Source organism: Thermobia domestica, chromosome 8 (assembly GCF_964235325.1).
Source record: "Thermobia domestica chromosome 8, izTheDome1.hap1.1, whole genome shotgun sequence".
Classification (NCBI taxonomy): domain Eukaryota; kingdom Metazoa; phylum Arthropoda; class Insecta; order Zygentoma; family Lepismatidae; genus Thermobia; species Thermobia domestica.
Window position 1 is genome coordinate 229,605,226 of NC_137461.1, and position 20,566 is coordinate 229,625,791.

Genomic DNA, 20,566 nt, shown 5'->3' on the forward strand with positions numbered 1-20,566 from the left:
TCATAAGCTTTCCAATAGGTTTAATATAAATGGCAAATTTCTCTCTTTAATCACCAACTACTTGAAGGACCGTAAACAGAGAATTGTTATTTCAGGGCGACTTCTAAGCAGGGGTAAAAGTGAAGAGGAACGCGGGTGGACGCCGTCCGCTCAATTGCAGAAAATATCTATAGCGTGCCCCACTTACTAAAAAATTACAATATGCAAAGATAGGCACGGGGGACGGTGTGAGGACCCTGCGCCCCCTACCTTTTCAAATCCACTTTTACCCCTGCTTCTAACCTCCTACCAGTGACCTCAGGGGTGCATCAGGAGATTTTGTACTTGGACCCCTGCTATTTGTCCTGTATATGGATGACCTCTACCATGCGCGCGATTACGTGGGTGCTCCAGGGCTCCAGCGCGCACACAAATAATCTTGTAGGTGCGCCACACCCATAAGGTTTTTAGTTTGAAAAACAAAATAAAATAAATATTTTTCACTTGTCAATGCCAAAAAATAATAAGCAATTAAATCTTTGAGATCTAAGTTAAAATTTCTAACATCTAAAACATAATTGTTTCAAATGTGTTTGTGGAAAGACAACCAAGCAACACACTCCCCCTTCCTTGCCTATGCAAGCCTTAGTCAAAGGCAGTCCCTAATGACAGTATTCACAAAAGATTTTAACTAAAAGGAAATGAATCAAAAAACAACGAGACTTCCCTAAAAACATATCACACGTCCCGACATTGATGTGTACCCACATACATTTTGGAAAGTAGGTGCCGTTGACAACTACTCTCACTTATCAGCACATCCTAGTGGCCTTCTACTATTTGCTGACGACTGTAAGATATACAGAGAAATACTGTATCTCCAAGATACGATTTCTCTACAGGAAGGCATAAACTATCTTATAGGCTAGTGGCGGATCCAGGGGGCGGTTGCCCCCCCGCAGAAGAGGAAACTATTATTTTATATATATAAATAAACTCATCCTAAAGTTTGAAGCTCTTCAAAGTAGCTCTAAGTAGCAGTATGACTACCCACTGCCCCCCAGAAGTCGGTCCTGGATCCGCCCCTGTTATAGGCTGGTGCAAAATGTGGCACTTGAAACTTAACAGTAAGAAATGTGACAGTATTGCCACAACACTGAAAAAGTCTCCTGCTTTCATCACATACCACATCAACAATTCCCACATTCTCTGACCACATCTCCTCAATACTTAAGAATTCAATGCGCATATTGGGATTTCTTGATCAATTTACTGAACTACGTACTGTTTCATCCTTAGCAACTTTTATAAAACACTAATAGCGCAAAAAATCGAATGCTGCTGTATTCTCTCACTTCGAATATTACCTAAGGAGGAACTCTTGCGATATCTTAACATCCAGACTCCGGGAATACGCAGAAATAACTTTGACCTGGAATTTCTTCATAAAATAGTTAATGGAAACTTGAGATCGGAAACATTACTCAGTGGTGCCCACCCCCCTCATGACCATGACGCACCCTCTCAATTGCCTATCCGTAGGTGCTCTTCCATGAAAAAATCTTTTCGATTAATTTTTACAGCCTCTTAAACATATTTATATAGATTTTTACCCCCCCAAATATTTCAATGACGCAGTTTGCGTCATAGCCCCCCTTGTGGACACCCCTGCATTACTTCAGGAACTATCCTTACGTATCCGTCCCCGCATAATCCGGAACACCCACCTATTCCATCTTGCTCGCCCTAGGTTGGCAGTTATACACTGTTTTTTTTTTTTAAACAGAATACCAAACTTTATTATCATGTAACAACTGATGTAGACATTTTTTCGAGCTACCCGGTGTTTGAAAAGAACAATTAAACGAGTTTTGGCGAAATAATAGGCCTATTACTTTTGCACTATTTGTTGACATTGTTTTTGTAGTTTCTTTTTCATTGATTTTCCTGTTTTTTAACATTTCATTGTGTAAAATGATAAAGTTATGCTGTATCTGGGAATTTGTTCAATAAATAGATAAACATATTTCTTAAATCTTTATTTTTATTAAATGTTATATTCTTGATGAAATCTATTACTACTATGTAGTCTAATGACTAAAAAAGTATTCTATTGTAAGGCATTCGTACGCCAGAAAAATAGTCACTCAAAGTTCCTAAAGCAGAAAAATAAATAGATACCGCCTTATGCAGAGTCATTTTGATGTATGATTAGCGTCATGCTAAAGACCTGACTACTGCAGGAAACATATGTTAATCAAACTCTTTAGTATGACACTAATCTCACGTCAAAATGACTCTGCATAAGGCCTATAATAACTGTAATAACTGTGCAAGAGGACCTGCTACACTAAAGTAACAATACTTACTTAGCAACATCAATCGCCAACTTTATTGTTCATGAAAAATTTTTGATGATTTGGTAATTATCGCGCACATTAGCAACACTGCTTGATCATATGATTCACTCAATGACAACATATGACGTCACTGAGAGAGAGCAACATATTTCTTTGTATATTGCGTCTGATAAAATTTTCACTTCCGAAATTATTTTTACATTCTTGAAGATAAAGTACAAACCATCTACTTTAGGTCAACAGTTCATTTATTTATATCCGTCTCTTTCTTAAAGACAGAAAATATCGTAATAGATATATGTCCGTACTAATTTGAAAAGCATCTTAAGGTTAATACAAGATGGGAGCAGTGTTAGGAGCTTGTTCACTTGCGCAGGTAAGAATGTTGTTTTATAACATAGTATATTTTTCCATCATAGAAATTTAACGTGTAATATATACTTGCAATTCACTGTTCGTGGAAGAAGTGTTCGTGAAATTATTTATCTATTGTATATATTCAATGGCCAGTTTCAAACAAATCCTTTGTTCATGACAGATCGCCATTTATAAACTTGTGTTTGCTGGTGAAAAGTCAATGGTATATATTAAGTTTTCGGGCACCGGAGTGCAGACATACACATTAAAGTTGAATGCTCTGCAAAAGTGATATGGTGCTATGGGGCACAGTCTTGTAAAATTTGCAGAAGTATGAACTCTCATTTCGAAATAAGAACATACAGAAACTCGAAATAGTGCAGATTAAGAATAGTCAGTCAAATTAAAACAGCATTTTTTAAAAACATTTTCGTGCTTTAAATGATTTGGCATTTATTCCAAAGTTGGGCGTCCGCTTTCGCCACGTTTTTTTTTTTTTTTGGCTGTTATCTCCTTTCCACACTTTCTGCAATTTGTTATTAGGTTCATTAATCCATGCTCTTCACAAACTTTTAAAAGATTTTGCTCGTTATCAACGTATTGCTTCACAAATGTTAAAACTGTTAGTTCATTGCCCTTGTACATTCGCCATGTTGATAACATAAATGCTCGTTTCTTTCCCACAATGCAACTGTTTGGTTACCTTGCGCCAAGTAGTTCCCTCCGCTCACCGTATAGTCCCATGTTTATAGCCGCATATATATAACAAATAAACAGATTTTTCGAGACTCTCATATATTATTAAGCACACAAACGATCAAATTATCCATATCTTTCCTTTAAATTTTAAAAATTTTGCTGGAAACGGACGCCCAACTTTGGAATTTAACCCAATGATTCCCTAATACATCCTGGAGTGTTACCTGGCGCATGCTGAAATAATTATGTACCGGTATAGGCTAATAATAATCGTTCAATCTTATACGCTTTGGAAAGGATTGTGCGCTATCCTATTACATGCAGTTATTTCATTACGAAATCCGTGGAGTTTTACTATAATACAACAACTTATTTGGCACATCAGTAAGAAAAGTGAATAAAGATACGAATTGTTTGGGTCCACTTTGGCTCTGACTCATTTGTACATAAATAGATACCAAAGATACGTCAGATTTCATTAAATGCCTCTCGTGGGGTTTGTATGACCCCCCCCCCTCAAAAGTACGGCATTTCGGTGTATTTTATCAATAGTAAACATTAACAAAACTAAACAACATTTAGAATTTTTCTTTGATTGCTTAATCATAATAATAAACTATTAAGTAATCACACAAGAAACATTCATATATATATATAAAGTTGCTTTTGTAGTATAATCTCTGAGTAATGAATGGGGAATTTAGGTCTGAATATAATACGAATAATGTATGGGAGAGAAACGTGATAACCCACAAATATGTGTTCATCATAATTTTACGAACACTTACACTTTTAGGAACATTTTTCGGAGTATGTTTAGTACAGGGAGTCCAGAAGCACGTAAAAAACACAAAATTTACAGGAGAAATGAATTATGCAATTACTTAGACGTAAAATAACGTAACCAAATTTAACATAAACTACCCTGAACTAACCTAAACTAATCTAATATTAGTAGGAATAAGCGCAATTCTATCAATTTTTGGAAAATTATGCGAGACCCCTACACTAATATAACATAAACTAAACTAACTGAATGTGAACAGAAATTACCAAAATTGTAGCATTTATTAGAGAAAAGAGCCGGACCCCTTCTGCTAAACATAGGCCCATTTTCTCGTTTTGGTTTAAACCAGCCAACCCTGGTCACCAGCCATGTTTACAAATGCTCATTAAATTTCCATAATCCTACCCTGAAGTAACCTTGCGCCCAATAGTTTCCTCCGCTTGCCAAATATTTCATGTATAGAACCGTTTATATAAGAAAATAAACGCAACTTTTGCTGTCCTTCTACATTGTCAAAAACTTTTCATTTCTTCCCGGTAAATTTTTCAAAATTTTGCTAGAAACGAACTACCAACTTTGGAACTTAACCCAATTACATACTAGCCCAAAAACTTATTCTACAGTCTAGTAGTAGGATGTAGGATGATGATTTTAACGTCTCATTCAGCAGCGAGGCTATGGGAGACGTGAATCTATTGATTAACGTGGAATCTGAACCACAAGGCCTTCCGCCGAGAATTGAACCCGGGTCCCCTACGCCAAAGGCGCGTACGCTAACCGCATAGCAGCGAAGGAGCTCAATCTAGTAGTAGTAGTAGGAGTAAGTAGCAGAAGGAGTAGTAAAATTAAGTAGGAGTAATAGTAGTAGCAGTAGTAGTAGTAGTAAGAGTAGTAGGATGAACGGGTTAGAAGCACAGCAGGGGGTAGTTGGGTTCTGTTTCCGACATAAAATGGGGAAATTACACACTAGCCCAAAATTTTTTGTACATTCTACAACCTAAAATTGACAAAAACTGGTGGTTCGGTATACCTTCAAAGCATAACGTTTTACCTCTGGCAATATCCGGAAATTCTAATTTTCTGGTTATTTCCTCTGATACTTATGCAGGATTCTGACATTAGCGCCATTTCTCTCAATTTTCCAGATGCACGCAATTTATAATCTTACAGTGTACACCTAGTACATCAATAGGGTATCAATACTTCCGCTTCTTAACTCTTGCTTTTCCTATACCCTGATTGAGTCGAATCAGTTTATACACTGTGGCATTACGGCTGAATGAAGGTGAATGTTCGTGCAGAATGTTAGAGACTTATTTTCACGTTTTCTTCATGTAGAAATCCTTCAGACGTAAAAGCGCAAACTGCTTGTATTGCTAAACAAGTATTCTAATACAATATTTTTTCAATTTGTGATAAGTATTTCACAAACTACAAATTCCTCTGTAATTTGCGTAAGGTAAGTTACGTGCTTTTGAAGTTCGACTTTAATTTCTACATTTCCACGTAAATACGCATCTCACAGGTAAGTGCACATCGTATTTCCATTACTTATACACTACTTTATTGAGCTGAGCGAAGCGAAGCTCTTATACTCGAGTTAGCCGTTTGGTTGTCCGCGAACTACTCCTAGACCGTTTGGCCGATCTCAACCAAACTTAGCACGCTGATAGAGTATGTCGTGCTGAGTGACAACATAGGTCGAAATCAAAAATCCGATGTACCATCGAGGAATAATCACCGAAAAACGCTTCCTCCTAGACCGTTTGGCCGATCTCAACCAAACTTAGCACGCTGATAGAGTATGTCGTGCTGAGTGACAACATAGGTCGAAATCAAAAATCCGATGTACCATCGAGGAATAATCACCGAAAAACGCTTCCTGATTACGTAGTTTAAGCTCGCTCAGCTCATTTCATTGCAATCGGGTATATACATTGCATTCCTAGTTGAAATATTGTCAGAAATTTCTTATGTAAATCATATAAATCTATGGATCCGTATAGTAAAACTGCACCACGAAATCCGCTTGTAATGTCTTAGAAATTGTATCTAACTGTAGAAGTTGCATTCATTGGTGCAGACTTGCTTTGCGAGGACTTACTGTTACAGGTATGGCGTCTGGCGTATGCCATACGACATTACTGCTGTATCACTAGACCATATGCAAATAATATTAAAAAGGGAATATCATTTAGTTTTTCCCCCAAAATATTAGATTGTGACTCTGGCTTACTTGGTAGTGATTATTGTTCGAAATGCATTGTGGATGTAACGCAAACACAGACCAGCTTATGCTAAGTGGCCAATAAAAAGCGTGCTATTTAATTGAGTCAACAGAGTAGCGCATCAGGCTGTTGCGTGTCAGCGGCAGTAGGCATACGCATAAATGGGGATAATATGAAAACACTTTATATGTTGTAAAATACATAGCTTACGTGTTGCACAGCTTTGGGGGTGTTACTAAATGCCATTCAAAAAAGTACGAGAATATATAAATTAGGTTTGCTTAGGTGTCCCTCTTCTTTTTTGTAGTGTCATTCGTTTCCTGATGATCGTCTGTTCGCCTATTTAGTAGACCATGTCTTGCACACAATTTCAACAACTGATACTTCTTATTTTTAAGGCAATGAATACTAGCTTACAATAGCACTATCCCTGACATTAGATTGGTATTTTAACGTTGTTCCTCCTAAGATGTTGTTCCGCTAGATGGCTAAACTGCTACAGATGGCTGCCCCAGATTAGGCCCAAAGGAACCTGTTTTCAACATTGTATTACAACTTACCTGTTTTTACTTTCATATACCATACCTGCAGTTGCTCCTGTTTCATTTCTGGCCTTCTCTGTTCACTATTAATCACAAATATTCCTTATTTTCAAATCCGTGAACGATATATCGTTCCTGTCTGTGTGTGTCAGGGGCGTTTGGAGGCAGGGTTGGCTGGTTTAAACCAAGGTTTAAACCAGCTGGTTTTTTCAAAAAAACCAACTGGTTTAAACCAAAAAACAAAAAAATGTTCGTAAAAGTGTGTTTATAAAATCTTGATGAACACACATTTGTGGGTTATCACGTTTCACTCCCGTATATTATTCGTATTATATTCAGATCTAAATTCCCCATTCATTACTCAAAAAGATTATATTACAAAAGCAACTTTTTTTTTACAAGTTTATAAATGTTTATTTTGTGATTTTTTGTAGTTTTTATTATTATGTAATTGCAATCGAAGAAAAATTCTAAATATTGTTTCGTTTCAATGTTTACTATTGATAAAATACATCGAAATGCCGTACTTTGTGTGTGTATGTGGGGGGGGGGGGGTCATACAGACCCACGAGAGGCATTTAGTGAAATAAGTATCTTTGGTATCTATTTATGTATAAATGAGTTTGAGCCAAAGTGGACTCAAATAATTCGTATCTTTATTCACTTTTCTTATTGATATGCAGATTAAGTCGGTGTATTTCTTTAATTTGGACCAATAAAAGTCGTTGTTAACTAACTTGAACTAAATTAGTTCTTCAGTACTCCGTAGTACTTTGAAATTGTTCCATATGTAATTCTGTGTAATGGTTTCACTTGTGCAACTGTTTATCTTTTTGTCCTTCTGAAATGACTCTTGACAATTATATTAAGAAGCATGTAAAGATCAGTACAACGTATTTTTTTTATCAGGATTCCTTCGTGAGTGAGTCGGCAGACGTATCGCATTTGTGGCCAGTTAGTCCTGGTTCTGAGTTCAAATGGAGGACGATTTCTCTCGGATGTAACTCGAGAAGCGGTTTTTATTCCGCTTTAAGCCTGTGTGACCCCTTCCAGCATAACCCGGTTGTTGCATAATAACATCAAGGCGAAACAAACTTATTTCTGTCCATATATGATATGAATATATAGAGCAAATCATTTAAACCATAAAAACCTGGTTTAAACCAAAAAAACCGGTTTTTTTGGTTTTTTTAATAAAAACCATGGTTTTTGCCAACCCTGTTTGGAGGTGCAGTCTCCTTATCAAAGACCATGTTACAAAAACGCATACGAAAATACTTCTTTCCTGCATGATGACCATTCAATGGAGCCGTGTAGTTGCTTTCCCCGGGCAGGGACACTTCAAGAGGTCTTATGGATATGCACCAACCAACCTGTGCTAGGTGCGCACTAAAAAGCACGAAGGCTGTCCAAGTGAGTCAAAGCAGGGTGACCCGCGCGAAGTGCCTCCATAGGGAGCTGGCGCGCCAGCGATGATGGGTATGTGCGTAAACGAGAATTGTGGGAAACTTCTGCCTTCACGACGTAAAGATATGCGCTGGCACCTTCATATTCCGATTATTTTTATTGCTTGCACATTTGTAACATGATGCGGCACTAACATAATTTTCGCAGATATCTGGATTTCGTAACTCTCGGACACTTCTATGGTTTCTTGTCATGAGTTAGCACACTGACTTCAGGTAATTCACTTCTCTCACTGTGATCAAAGGCTTCATTACAAATGAATCAATGTTTAATTGATTAACTTTCATTATTGAATTTTGGTGTAAATACTGATATCACACGTATGAACACATTTGCCCTTATTCGCTGCGCTTCTCTCACATGCAGCTGCCCTCTTATGAGTTTTCGTTCTACATTTATGCATTTCCCTTCATTACAGCAGGATACATATCGTTAGTTAATAACGCAATCCGTTAGTAACACAGAGATTATGCTCTACTACCTCCTCACCTCATATCACATCAGCCCACGAACACAAATAATCCACCATTTAACTTTAGTTTTCTCCCTTATTAATCACTCTAGAGCGATGACCTTTCTAACGTTTGTTACTCTCATAGTCATATTTCGTCCGAGTCTGTCCATTTCTCCGTAAATTATGTATTTCGGGGCCACCGTCTGCGGCTGTTAAACCCATAATTACATACAGGTTGATAATATTCGTTCAAGCTGATATGCTTTGGAAAGGGTTATGTGCTATCCTATTGCATGCAGTGATTTCATTACGAAATACGCTCGTAATGTCTTAGAAATTGTTTCTTACTGTAGAAATTACATTCGTTGGTGCAGACTTACTTTACGAGGACTTCCCGTGACGAGTATGGCGTTTGGCGTATGCCGTACGGTATTACTGCTGTATCACTGGACCATACGCAAATAATAAGAAGAAGGGCATAGCTTGCGTGTTGCACAGCTTTGGGGGAGATGCTAAATGCCATTCAAATCAGTACCGAATTGTATAAATGAGGTCTGGTTCGATTGGGTGTCCCTCGTCTTTTCTGTAGTGTCAAGTCGTTTCCAGATGATGAATTGTTCGCCTGTTTAGTAGACCATGTCTTTCACACAATTTCAACAACTGATGCTCCTTTTTAAAGCAATGAACACTAGCTTACAATAGCACTATACGTGACTTTAGATTGGTATTTTAACAAAAGAAGTTGTTGCGCTAAATAGTCCCTTCCGTCTCCATATATTGTGCCGGGTACAGCATCATCAATTAACAACAAGTATTTTCTTAACTTCAGCTATTCCTCTCACCTGACTTTCATTCACTCTTCCGCACAAACCAAAATAAATTTCGCAGTTCATCTGGTAAATTTTCTAAAATTGTTCCGGCGATACAGCATTTAACCCATGCCATACAAACGGGAAGATTCTAGAATGTAGGTGAAGAGGGTTGGTAGCCAGGTTGCTTTCTTTCTTTATCAAATCTCAATACTCAGTTCCTATAATAATGCCAAGCGATAGCGAGTGAAGTGAATGAGCGAAGCACATAAGAACGTAATGTTAAACGTGGATGGATGTCGTCTTCAGATATTAAAGAACATTAATATAGCAATTTGAATTACGTAACGTGTGAAAGGATGAAACATTAGGATTTTAAGGAATTCCAAATTTTTGTTTCCTCATATTCCTAGGTTATAGGAAAAGAACATGGTTAAATATTTGCAAGAGTGTCAGTTACTCAAGTGTGATATGTCAGAAATGCGACGAGCATGTATTACCGGGATAAGTGTATCAGTTGATGGCTTAGCATGATATGTGCTAAAGTAAGACGTGAAATAAAAGAGAGAAATTGATAGTGAAAAAGTACAGAGAGAAGAGAAGAAGGAATTGGTAGGAATTTCAGTGGAAGGTGCGTTAATTGTGTTGACGTATGTAGTTTAGGGCGCATACCTATCATCGCTGTACGCCTGCTCCCTACGGACGCACCCTTTCTCTTTCGCTTGGGCGCCTCTGTCCTGACTGTTAGATGGCATTCGTGTGTTTTAGTGGCCACCTAGCACAGGCTGGTTTTGTTTTAAAATGTGTTCATGTTTTATACTCAGTCCTGTAGTGACTCTGCTCCTGTTAATGCAACCTTTCCCTTAAGAAACATTATATAAAGCAGTAAGAGTGCGTTTCCTGTAAATGAAGTTTACATTTCAAGAATACAAGTTTACATTTGACTCCATAAAGATAGGATAGCATGCACACTTGTAAATATGAAATACTGGTTTCCTTATCGTGCAAAAGTATTCCGCTGCTAGAAATTAGTATATTACACAGTTGTCTTTGATATACATTCATTCATTTTAGCTCTAGTATCGCGTTTCACACTTGTAACGTTACACTTGTTAACATGAAATAGTAGTTTCCTACATTGTGAAAGATTCCTATTATAGTCGAATTTAGTATCCTGCACAGTCTTCTTTCATATGCACTCACTCATTTTAACCGTAAAATTATCGTTTATATGACGGACTATTGTTAGTCAGTACCATCGAAATATATGTGTATATTCCTGTAGCAGCGTAGAACGCGAGAATATGTAGTACAAATTCTGTGCATTTGTAATCACATGAGAGCATGCTCTTAAGCACGGAAGCCATAGTAAATAGCGTTGTAAGTCGTTATCCCTAATGATCATAGTATCTTAAATTGTCCGAGTCGTTCTAGCGAATAGTTTGAGGTTAGAGTGTTGGCAGTGATGATAGTGTCCGAAAGCAGTGTGATCTGGAAATATCAGAGAACTGTGTCCCCAACGAACATCATGTAATAACGTATCACTCCTTTGGTAGGGATGTACCGATACCACTTTTTCACCTGGACACGTTTCTTATATATTATCACGAATTTTCAGAATAATTAAATGATCAACATTGTAATACGGTATACTGGATATAAGGCCAAAATTTGACATACGATGACAAAAAGCAGAATTTCATGTTAGGTTCCACACAAAAAAATATATTTCCTCTAAATTTAATTCAGCTCACATGAAGTGAACTAAAAAACAGCAAATATTTGTGTTGTTTAAACTTAATTCTAAGAGTCAGTGATTGATATTTAGGGTGATAATGTATTTTGATAGTTACATTGTATTTACTAGTCTCTATTACATACATGTAATGCAAACGGATACTACCGTTACAAATTTTTATTGTTTACAAAATTATGCGTACTGAACCAGATGTTGGTGTGTATACCATGAAAAAATAAGATGGTTATTTAAGCGAAGTTGAAAACGATAAAACTATTTATTAACTTTAAAACTATTGTTTTTAACCAGTAAATAGGAAAAAAGTAATGACAACGTGAGTGTCTTGTGGGTTTCGTCCATAGCATTTTCTTCTGAATCGAAACCTATGTCTCGCTTGGGATTCAAGTTACGGGTCTGTTGTCCTGACCATGGGCGCTCGAAGGGAAAGGGGACCCTACCTGGCTCACGAAAATGTATACGTAATATAGTAAACCATGTATATTAAATACCAGACGTAATATAGCAACAATGGAATGGGCCCTCGACTGAGACCTTTGGCTTTTCTTCACCACTATTTCGGCATTGAGGGACTAAAAATATCAGTTGAGTATGACTAGTACGAATCAAAGGCATACACATGCATAAAGAAATCGATTGTACAATTGATAATAATTTAGATCAACTTTAAGTCTAAAAGAAATCGATGAAATATGTGTGTCACTGTTAATATTAAACAAATTGAAAATAGTTCGGGAAATATATCTGTAAATATCTGTGTACATTTGCCGATACTGATACTTTCAAAAGTGGCCGATATCACCGATACCGATATATCGGTACTTCCCTACCCTTCGGGGCTCCATTACATCGAATTGGTTGCATTCGTGCTTTCTAGTGGCAACCTAACACAAATTGCTTAGTGTTTCTTTTGCGCAAAACCTGAACGCAAGTTGGTTCGTGTTGTATGCATTGTAGATATTCGGCCCTTCTAAGGCCAGTTTTCACCTTTAATGGAACTCCTTCCTTAAGAAATACTTTCTAAGGCAGCAGGAGTAGATTTCATGCTAAAAGATATAGGTATGGCACCATAAAATGGGATATAGCATGAGGAAGGGATACTTGCAAGGAAGAAATTCCCGGAGCAGGACGTTTGGACGCAAAGCAGTCCACGATAAACTGCTTCGGCGTAGTTGTTCGTTCTTGACTGGTCATTGAGAACTCTGCCATATTGTCATGCTATTTTTCTTATGCTGCCCAATCGTCGTTCCTTTACGTTAGATATATTATAAAGGACAGAAATTTGTTTTGGGGTGTTACAGGCTGCCTACAGTGAATTTTATTTGACCTATTCTTCCTATTTTAATGTATAGCTAGTGCCTATAAGTGCCTATTTTTATGAAATCTGAAATAACTTTTTATTAATACAATAGAGCATCAACTATCCGGCCTAATGGGGAAATCAAATAACAAAAAGCATTAACAAATACTTATATAGTACTCCCTGAACCACCTATAACATTAAAAACACCATTTTTATTCCAAAACTAGCTCTCATTCGTTTCTTCTGACCTCTTGCTGCAGGCCAGTACTTAATAAACACTTCTTGTTTGTACCACGCATTTTAATAACTTATTATAGAAAATGAAACTATGTACAGTATTGTACACATTTTAAAATAAATTTAATAATGTCTGACAAAAAATCAAGTACACAGTGCAGTATGAATATGTAGTCACGACTTTAAAATAACATTAATTACATTTTTTTTCCTACACAAATTACATATCTTTGTTACATATGTCTTTTAGTATATATATATATATTTTTTTTTTAAGCTAAGCCACATAGTACGGAGACCGTATACTCGCGAGTCTACTGCAGTTCGTTCCCATTTCTTTTCAACTGGTAGAGATAAGTTGTGCATGGTGTGCAGAAATTTTGATATGTTCAAGATGTTATTTCAATTTTTTGCAAAATTATTTGTGGAAGATTTTCGAGATTTTCAGTGCCTATTTTCATATTTTCCTGCTTAAACGTTCGGACTTTAGTTATAAAATACATTATAGCATATGTAGGTAGGTAAACCTATTCGGATAAAATGTTTTGCGCCCAAATGTCATGGACCCGAAATTCTTGCAAACGCCAGAGAGAAGGAAATTAAATTTAAAGTAGAAAGAAGACTTAAACATGAGTGATATGCAAAATAGGCATCCACTGCAACCGATGTAAAAACTTCCTTCATTAATTATACCATTTTGCAATATATTTGCACAGGCCAACATTAATTTAAATTCTTTGTAACAGGTAGACATAAAAGTAATGACATGGAACAAAATAAACTTCCAGTGAAATAATATTTAAAGAAAATACTTCTTTTGAGTATTCTCCGAGAAATTTTGTGAAACATTTAATGACGAAGACTATTCACTGCTCTGCTTACAATTAATACGTAAACAAATCAAAATAATCCGGACAATATATCAGTATTTATCAGTAAAAATACAGAGTATGCATATTCTGCAAAAAGTACGATTCATTTTTGTAACAGTTTAGATGAATAACGAAAGTAAAGTAATCCTAACATAATCATGTCTGTAAAATTAAAAGGAAATATTTCACGTATCAATTTATTGTTTACAGAATATCCCTATGTTGTAGTCTAGCTTAATACCGATTACCATAATATAAACAGCCTTAGTTTAGTCAGAGCACAACAACAATTTTGGTTACTAAATGAATCAGGGTTGGCTGGTTTAAACCAAGGTGGTTTAAATCCTGGTTTAAACCAGCTGTTTTTTTTAAAAAAAAACCAACTGGTTTAAACCAAAAAACGAAAAATGTCCGTAAAAGTGTAACTATTCGTAAAATCTTGATGAACACACATTTGTGGGTGGTCACGTTTCACTCTCATATATTATTCGTACTATATTCAGACCTAAATTCCCCATTCTTTACTCCCCAAGAGATTATATTACTAAAGCAACTTTTTTATGTAACTTTACGGATGTTTCTTTTGTGATTTTTTTAAATAGTTTATTATTATTGTTATGTAACCAAAGGAAAATCATAAACATTGTTTCGTTTTAATAATGATTACTATTGATAAAATACATCGAAATGCCGTACTTTTTTTGGGGAGGGAGTCATACAAACCCCACGAAAGGCAGTTATTGAAATAACAAGAATCTTTGGTAACTATTTATGTATAAATGGGTCAGAGCCAAAGTGGACTCAAATAATTCGTATCTTTATTCACTTTTCTTACTGATATGCAAAGTAAGTCGTTATATTTCTTTAACTTGGACTAATAAAAGTCGTAGTGATCTGACTTGGACTAAATTAGTTCTTCTGTACCCTGTAGTACTTTGAAATTGTCCATATGTAATTCTGTATAATGGATCCACTAGTGCAATTGTTTATCTTTTTACCCTTCTGTACTAATGACTCTTGATGATTATATTAACAAATATGTAAAGATCAGTCAACGTATTTTTACCAGAAGTCCTTCGTGAGTGAGTCGGCAGACGTATCGCATTTGTGGCCAATTAGTCCCGGTTTCGAGTTCAAATGGAGGACAATTTCTCTTGGATGTAAGCCGAGAAGCGGTTTGGATTCCGCTTTAAGCTTATGTGACCCCTTCCAGCATAACCCGGTTGTTGCATACTAACACTAAGGCGAAACAAGCTTACTTTTGTCCATATGTGATATAAATACATAGAGCAAATTATTTAAACAAAAAAAAACTGGTTTTTTGGTTTTTTCAATAAAAACCATGGTTTTTGCCAACCCTGAAATGAATACACAATTAAAATAGCATATCTTAACAAGGAACTGCAAACTCATCATTCTAAGTTCCTAATATCAAACAATTTTCACACACTTTGTTCCTTTGTTTTGCACATTTTGATTAAAATCTAATATGCTAAGTAGCGAAAAAAGTAAAATAACAATAAAAATCGATCATTTACTAAGCTTTTATATATTATTTAATCACAATTAAAGTTTTTGTTGAGAAATATGTGGATTCAATGATTAGAATCTTGGATGCCAAATTCTGTTGTTAATTTTGTTCTCTTGACGACTATTGTTATTACTAGAGACCGGTTGTTAGGCAAAATGCCTATTCTTTAATATTAAAGATATGATCAAAAGTAAAGTTTTAAAGTTTATATGGGAGGTTGTTGTTTCGATTTAAGCCAACGACGTTTTAACGTTGTCAGGCTAGATGTAGCAAGTGAAATTGTGATGCTAAGCGTGGTTATTCTTCGCATAACAATGCCATCTGCCACATCTAGCCTCATAATACGTATCAGAGTATCAGAACGTCGTATATTTCACCTTGTGCCTCGTTATCATACTGAAAGAAGTACCTAGCTTCATTCCTATGTTTTTGGAGTTAGTGACTTCTACCTGAACGCCGGCGGAATGTATTTCAAGCTTCGTTTTTATATATACAGTAAATGAGGATATTAATAAACAGATGTGTTTCTATATTCTTTCAACATTATCTATGACTTGAATTTATTTTTTAATTATATTGACTATTTACCTTCATTACTTCGAGTTATATTTTAGTGCCTATTTTTTAAATTTTTAGTGCCTATTTGTTTGCCTATATTCCGGGTTTTTATGCCTAAACATCCGGTCTCTAGTTATTACTTTACTAAACGCAGTATTTCTTCTACCTTATCTTTGAGTTGAAATCTGTCATTATTTTCGTATATAAATAATAATCCCATATCTTGTATTAACACGTGAATTGAGAGTTTACATTTTTATATTTTAAAAAGATAAAATAGATCTTGTTAGTTGAGCTGTTCGTTTAGATCGAAGGTTTCTGTGCAATTCGGATTATAAAAATGGTTTCCGAAAGTTATACCCTGTTGGGTAAATAAATTTTCTAGTGTAGGTTTCGAAGGAAAACATCTCTGTGAGTATTCTTACTGTCAAAGTTCAAACGATGTTTCCTGTTAATAACCAATTCTTTTATATTCTTGTTCCAGCTTGCTTGTTGTTGCGGTAGTACAGCGTGTTCTCTTTGCTGCGCTGCATGCCCGTCATGTCGAAATTCAACGTCGACCCGTTTGATGTATGCTGTGCTTCTGCTTTTGGGTACGATTGCTGCTTGCATTACGCTCAGTCCTGGTCTGAAAGATACGTTACAGAAGGTGAGTTTTGTGAATCTACAGTTGAACGATTGTGTATTCAAACATGGAACTTGACTTCACGTCATAAAAGCGTAATGTCCCTAATATTATTTGTTACACAGTCTTGGCTATAAATTAATAATTTATTAGCAGTTTTGAGTGAATTAAATTTGAGCAAAATTTAATTATTCTTCTCATAGGTTTAAGTATCTGTAGCTCATTTTAACAGACATCTAAAGTATTCATTTTTAAAATATATGGTATAGAATGTCTTAACAAAGTATGTAGAATTTGAGCTAAACCAAATTCAAAGAAAAAGTTTTGATTCGTACGAAAATGATAAAGGGTTCAAGTGCCTACTTCATCCTTGAGATCCAGTATAAATATTGTGCGAATATTTAATTAATTAACACGTGACTGTTTAAAGGGAATTGAGATTTTTGTTTGCATACATACATTTGTTACTTTAACAAATCGTCCGCATAAAATCTCTAAAAATATATTGCAATTGTACATATAACAAACTTTATAGAAAGTTCATAGATAAGGAAAGGAAGCATTTTAGAATATACGCAGGCAAAGTTCTTTTTCGATGATATTGTAGGTTTAACTAAATTGTAAATCACTTATGACATACATAAATGACTTATGACCTCTTGTACAGTGTGCTGCTCTTCGACTAAGTAGTCTTAATGTTTGCCATAGTTAATTGGTTAGCTCGCTTACATTTTAATCCATGTTGACGAGGCGTTCGTTAAATCATATATACACTTAAAATAATCGCAGGTTAACTGAATGGGTCCATGTCAAATGTACCAGAGGAGGAAAAATAATTGGTTACTGGACATTTTATAATCAAATGATTTATTGTTTGTAGATTCCTAAATGATTACAGAGTCCAAAAATAATAATTTTATTTATTATTATTATTATTATTATTATTATTATTATTTATCTATTCCCAACTCCGATGGCAGCTACTTTTGACAGCACGTGCTGATTCTTGCGTTTGTTGGAGTTTACGATAACTTAAATTACTCAGACCTGGTGAACCGTAGGTTGATAAAACAAAAAACGTTTTAGTCAGTGAAAAACAGCCTATCTTATGTCCAGTACATATTTGATGAAATTTGTATTTGAAACAGTCCAAATCTATCTGCAAATAATCCTGAATAGGTGACATCGATGTTCGAAATCATATTACCCAAGAAAATAATGTAACCTTAGGTTTAATTGAGGCACCTAGTATCAAAAACCGCCTTTTTTTTTAAAACTAAAATTGAGTTATATATTGTTTGTTATATGTTTCATCTAAAGGAATTCCATTTAAACAGTATTTTGTTTAAAAGCGTAGTATATCATACTAAAAACCTAGTTCAAAAATGGGTCTTTGTACATGTATATATGGAGATTCACTGCACGTTTTGCAAGATTACTCGAAACTAAGCTAAATGGATGTGACAGATCTTGATAGTAGGCGCTTCAATTGTCTGGGGACGGAGAGGAAGAGTGTAGTCCCCTAAATGTACTATGTAGGAAAAAAATGTTGCGTCCTATACAAGTTACAATGCTTCGAAAACGGACGATTTCAAAAGGTCTATATTTTGGTTGGAGATAGAGGAACTTGGTTGGAAACTTCTGAAATTTTGGCAGATAAACTCACTATCGTGTATTGTACTTCTTGCAGATTCTGTTTAAGATTTATTTACAAGTCAGGTTACAGGACGTTAAAACACAAAAAAACTTGTTAGCTGAGAACATCTGGATGGAGGATGAACAAGCCAGTGCCAGAGTTGAACTGGTCCATAATTTAATTATCGATTAAGTTTAAAATGAGTTACTTGTTGAAAATAGATACGTTAATGTCCAATGTTCAACTATGATAGTATTTTAATGTTGTTACCAATGTGAATAGAATAATAAATCCAAATTAAACTATGGATTGGACACTAATATCGGTTATTTTCGATTATTTTTACATGTCACCGTTCCATTTTTTGCATAAAGTTTGACCCCCCCCCCTCTGCTTCGCCCCTTAGGAGATGCATTTCAATCAGTTTAATATCACAAGATCCTTGAGAGAGCTGATGTTGACAATACTGCGAAGTATCATTTTAATTGATACAGAAGTTATTTGCGTAATGCAGTTAGATAGAAACCCACTTTCACTTTTATGTAATAGATAGGGTTGTGGATCGCATAAATGGTAATGGCAGACAGCCCCTTCTTTAGCTATTACTGAGCACACTAAAATTATTTAATTACATTATCTAACTGGAAATACAAAGTAAGAACATTATACTTAATATATATTCTCTTGCATCCATAAGTAAGTACCAATGGAAACAAATTTGTTGACCACACATCCGACTAAAGTCAAGCTGGTCAGCCACAACATTTCGTGGATTGTAACTAGAGCAAGTTGAGTGGAGTTGGTGGAGGTAAACGGACTTTTAACGACCATTGAACTACTAGCAGCATGCCCTTTATACACACGCACTTTATGCTGCGAATTTCGTTCAAATTAGACAATGTATCGCAGTGTTACGAAATTTCGTTCCCAGCGATGTTTTGTGATATGAAAATTTCCCTAAAACGGTTATCCTGTAACTTCCAATTTCTTCATTCTGATAAAATGGAGAATAGCACATTCTGGCTTCAACCTTTTAATTATGAAATGATAAAATGGTAGGAAACGAAAATACCAAAATAAAATCTCGAAATTCATGTCATTGGTTTGCCAGACAGCACACACAACTGAGGGCGGGGTTGAAACGAAGGAAATTATGAGTAAAGAAGAGATGTAAGTTAAATATTGAAACCGAAAAATAAATAAAATTAACCCCCTCTCGTAAACGAATCTTCATGTAAAGCCAAAGGGAGTAATTGATTGACTTATTCTGTTCCGATATACTTTTCGGACAACACAATTTATTTAAATTCACAACTGTATCAAAATTAAGAACACGGAATCACGACAGTGGCCCTCGGAAGAAAGTGAATAACCGAATGTATTCTGTAAATGGGATGTCTACTTACAAATAGATAAATTGCACTAGATACCATACCATTTCTATTCCCAGATGTATGTAATAGCTTCGTTACGCACTTGTCTCAAGTAAATGTAATAATTACATAAAATAGACTGATATAGAAATATAGTACAATTAAACTATCTAACAACACTTGAAAATCAGTGTCATTAATGATGCATGAGAAGTACATATATTATGTCACAGGCAACCCATACTATCTCCACCCTACTACAATTGTAAACAGAAGCCTGGACATTTGAGGAGATCTCATACATACATGCTGAAATAATTACTTCCATTTATTGCCGCAGTAATAACTCAATATACCATTAAATAATAATACTAGACTTCTCTGATTATTACTATATCTAATTAACTCTTTCAGTGCCAAATTAGACTTTGGTCCACAACTTCTATTTTTGTTTATACTTTGCTTCGATATTCGACTTCATTCGCTCATTGTATACCGAACATTTGCTAGCGATAATGCGTTGCATTGTGCTGCCGACTGACGGCGATTTCAAGGAATAAAATATGAATGATTACAAAACTCTTGCTTCATTCTATTGAGACGTGTTTACATTTTTGACGCTAGCTAATTAAGAGCAAATAGTTCGTCAGTTTAAAATATTCATATGTTTTTACTTTTTTCTGTATGTGATTTGTTATATATTTGTTTATTGAGCAATAAAAGAAGTCTAAAATTTGAAATGTTAAGCTATTTATACAATTTAGGTGTTTCAAATATAGAGTTTTAGCACTAATTGTACACAATATTGCATTTTGTGAAGTTAAAATATTCACTTTTTTTGTGATCTGTTACGTTTACATGTTTTGTATTGGGTAGTAAAAAGACTAAAATTTCAAGAAAATAAGAATTTTCACTTGCTGGATCACCGGAAAATTTAAATCCGTATCGAAAGGGTTAATCTTAATAGCTTTAATAATAAATAGCGGAGAATAT

At 35.3% G+C, this 20,566-nt stretch overlaps 1 protein-coding gene across 2 annotated transcripts in view; it reads left to right on the forward strand.

Moving 5' to 3' along the window:
- Positions 1-2,451: 2,451 nt before the first annotated feature.
- The window catches only part of Serinc (serine incorporator TMS1), a 73,345-nt gene continuing 55,230 nt past the window's right edge, over positions 2,452-20,566 (forward strand). For both annotated transcript variants that reach the window (XM_081769499.1, XM_081769500.1), the window contains exons 1-2: positions 2,452-2,715; positions 16,424-16,588. In XM_081769499.1, the coding sequence (XP_081625625.1) occupies positions 2,680-2,715; positions 16,424-16,588 (201 nt within the window). In that variant the 5' untranslated portion in view covers positions 2,452-2,679. The remainder of the gene's footprint in view (positions 2,716-16,423; positions 16,589-20,566) is intronic.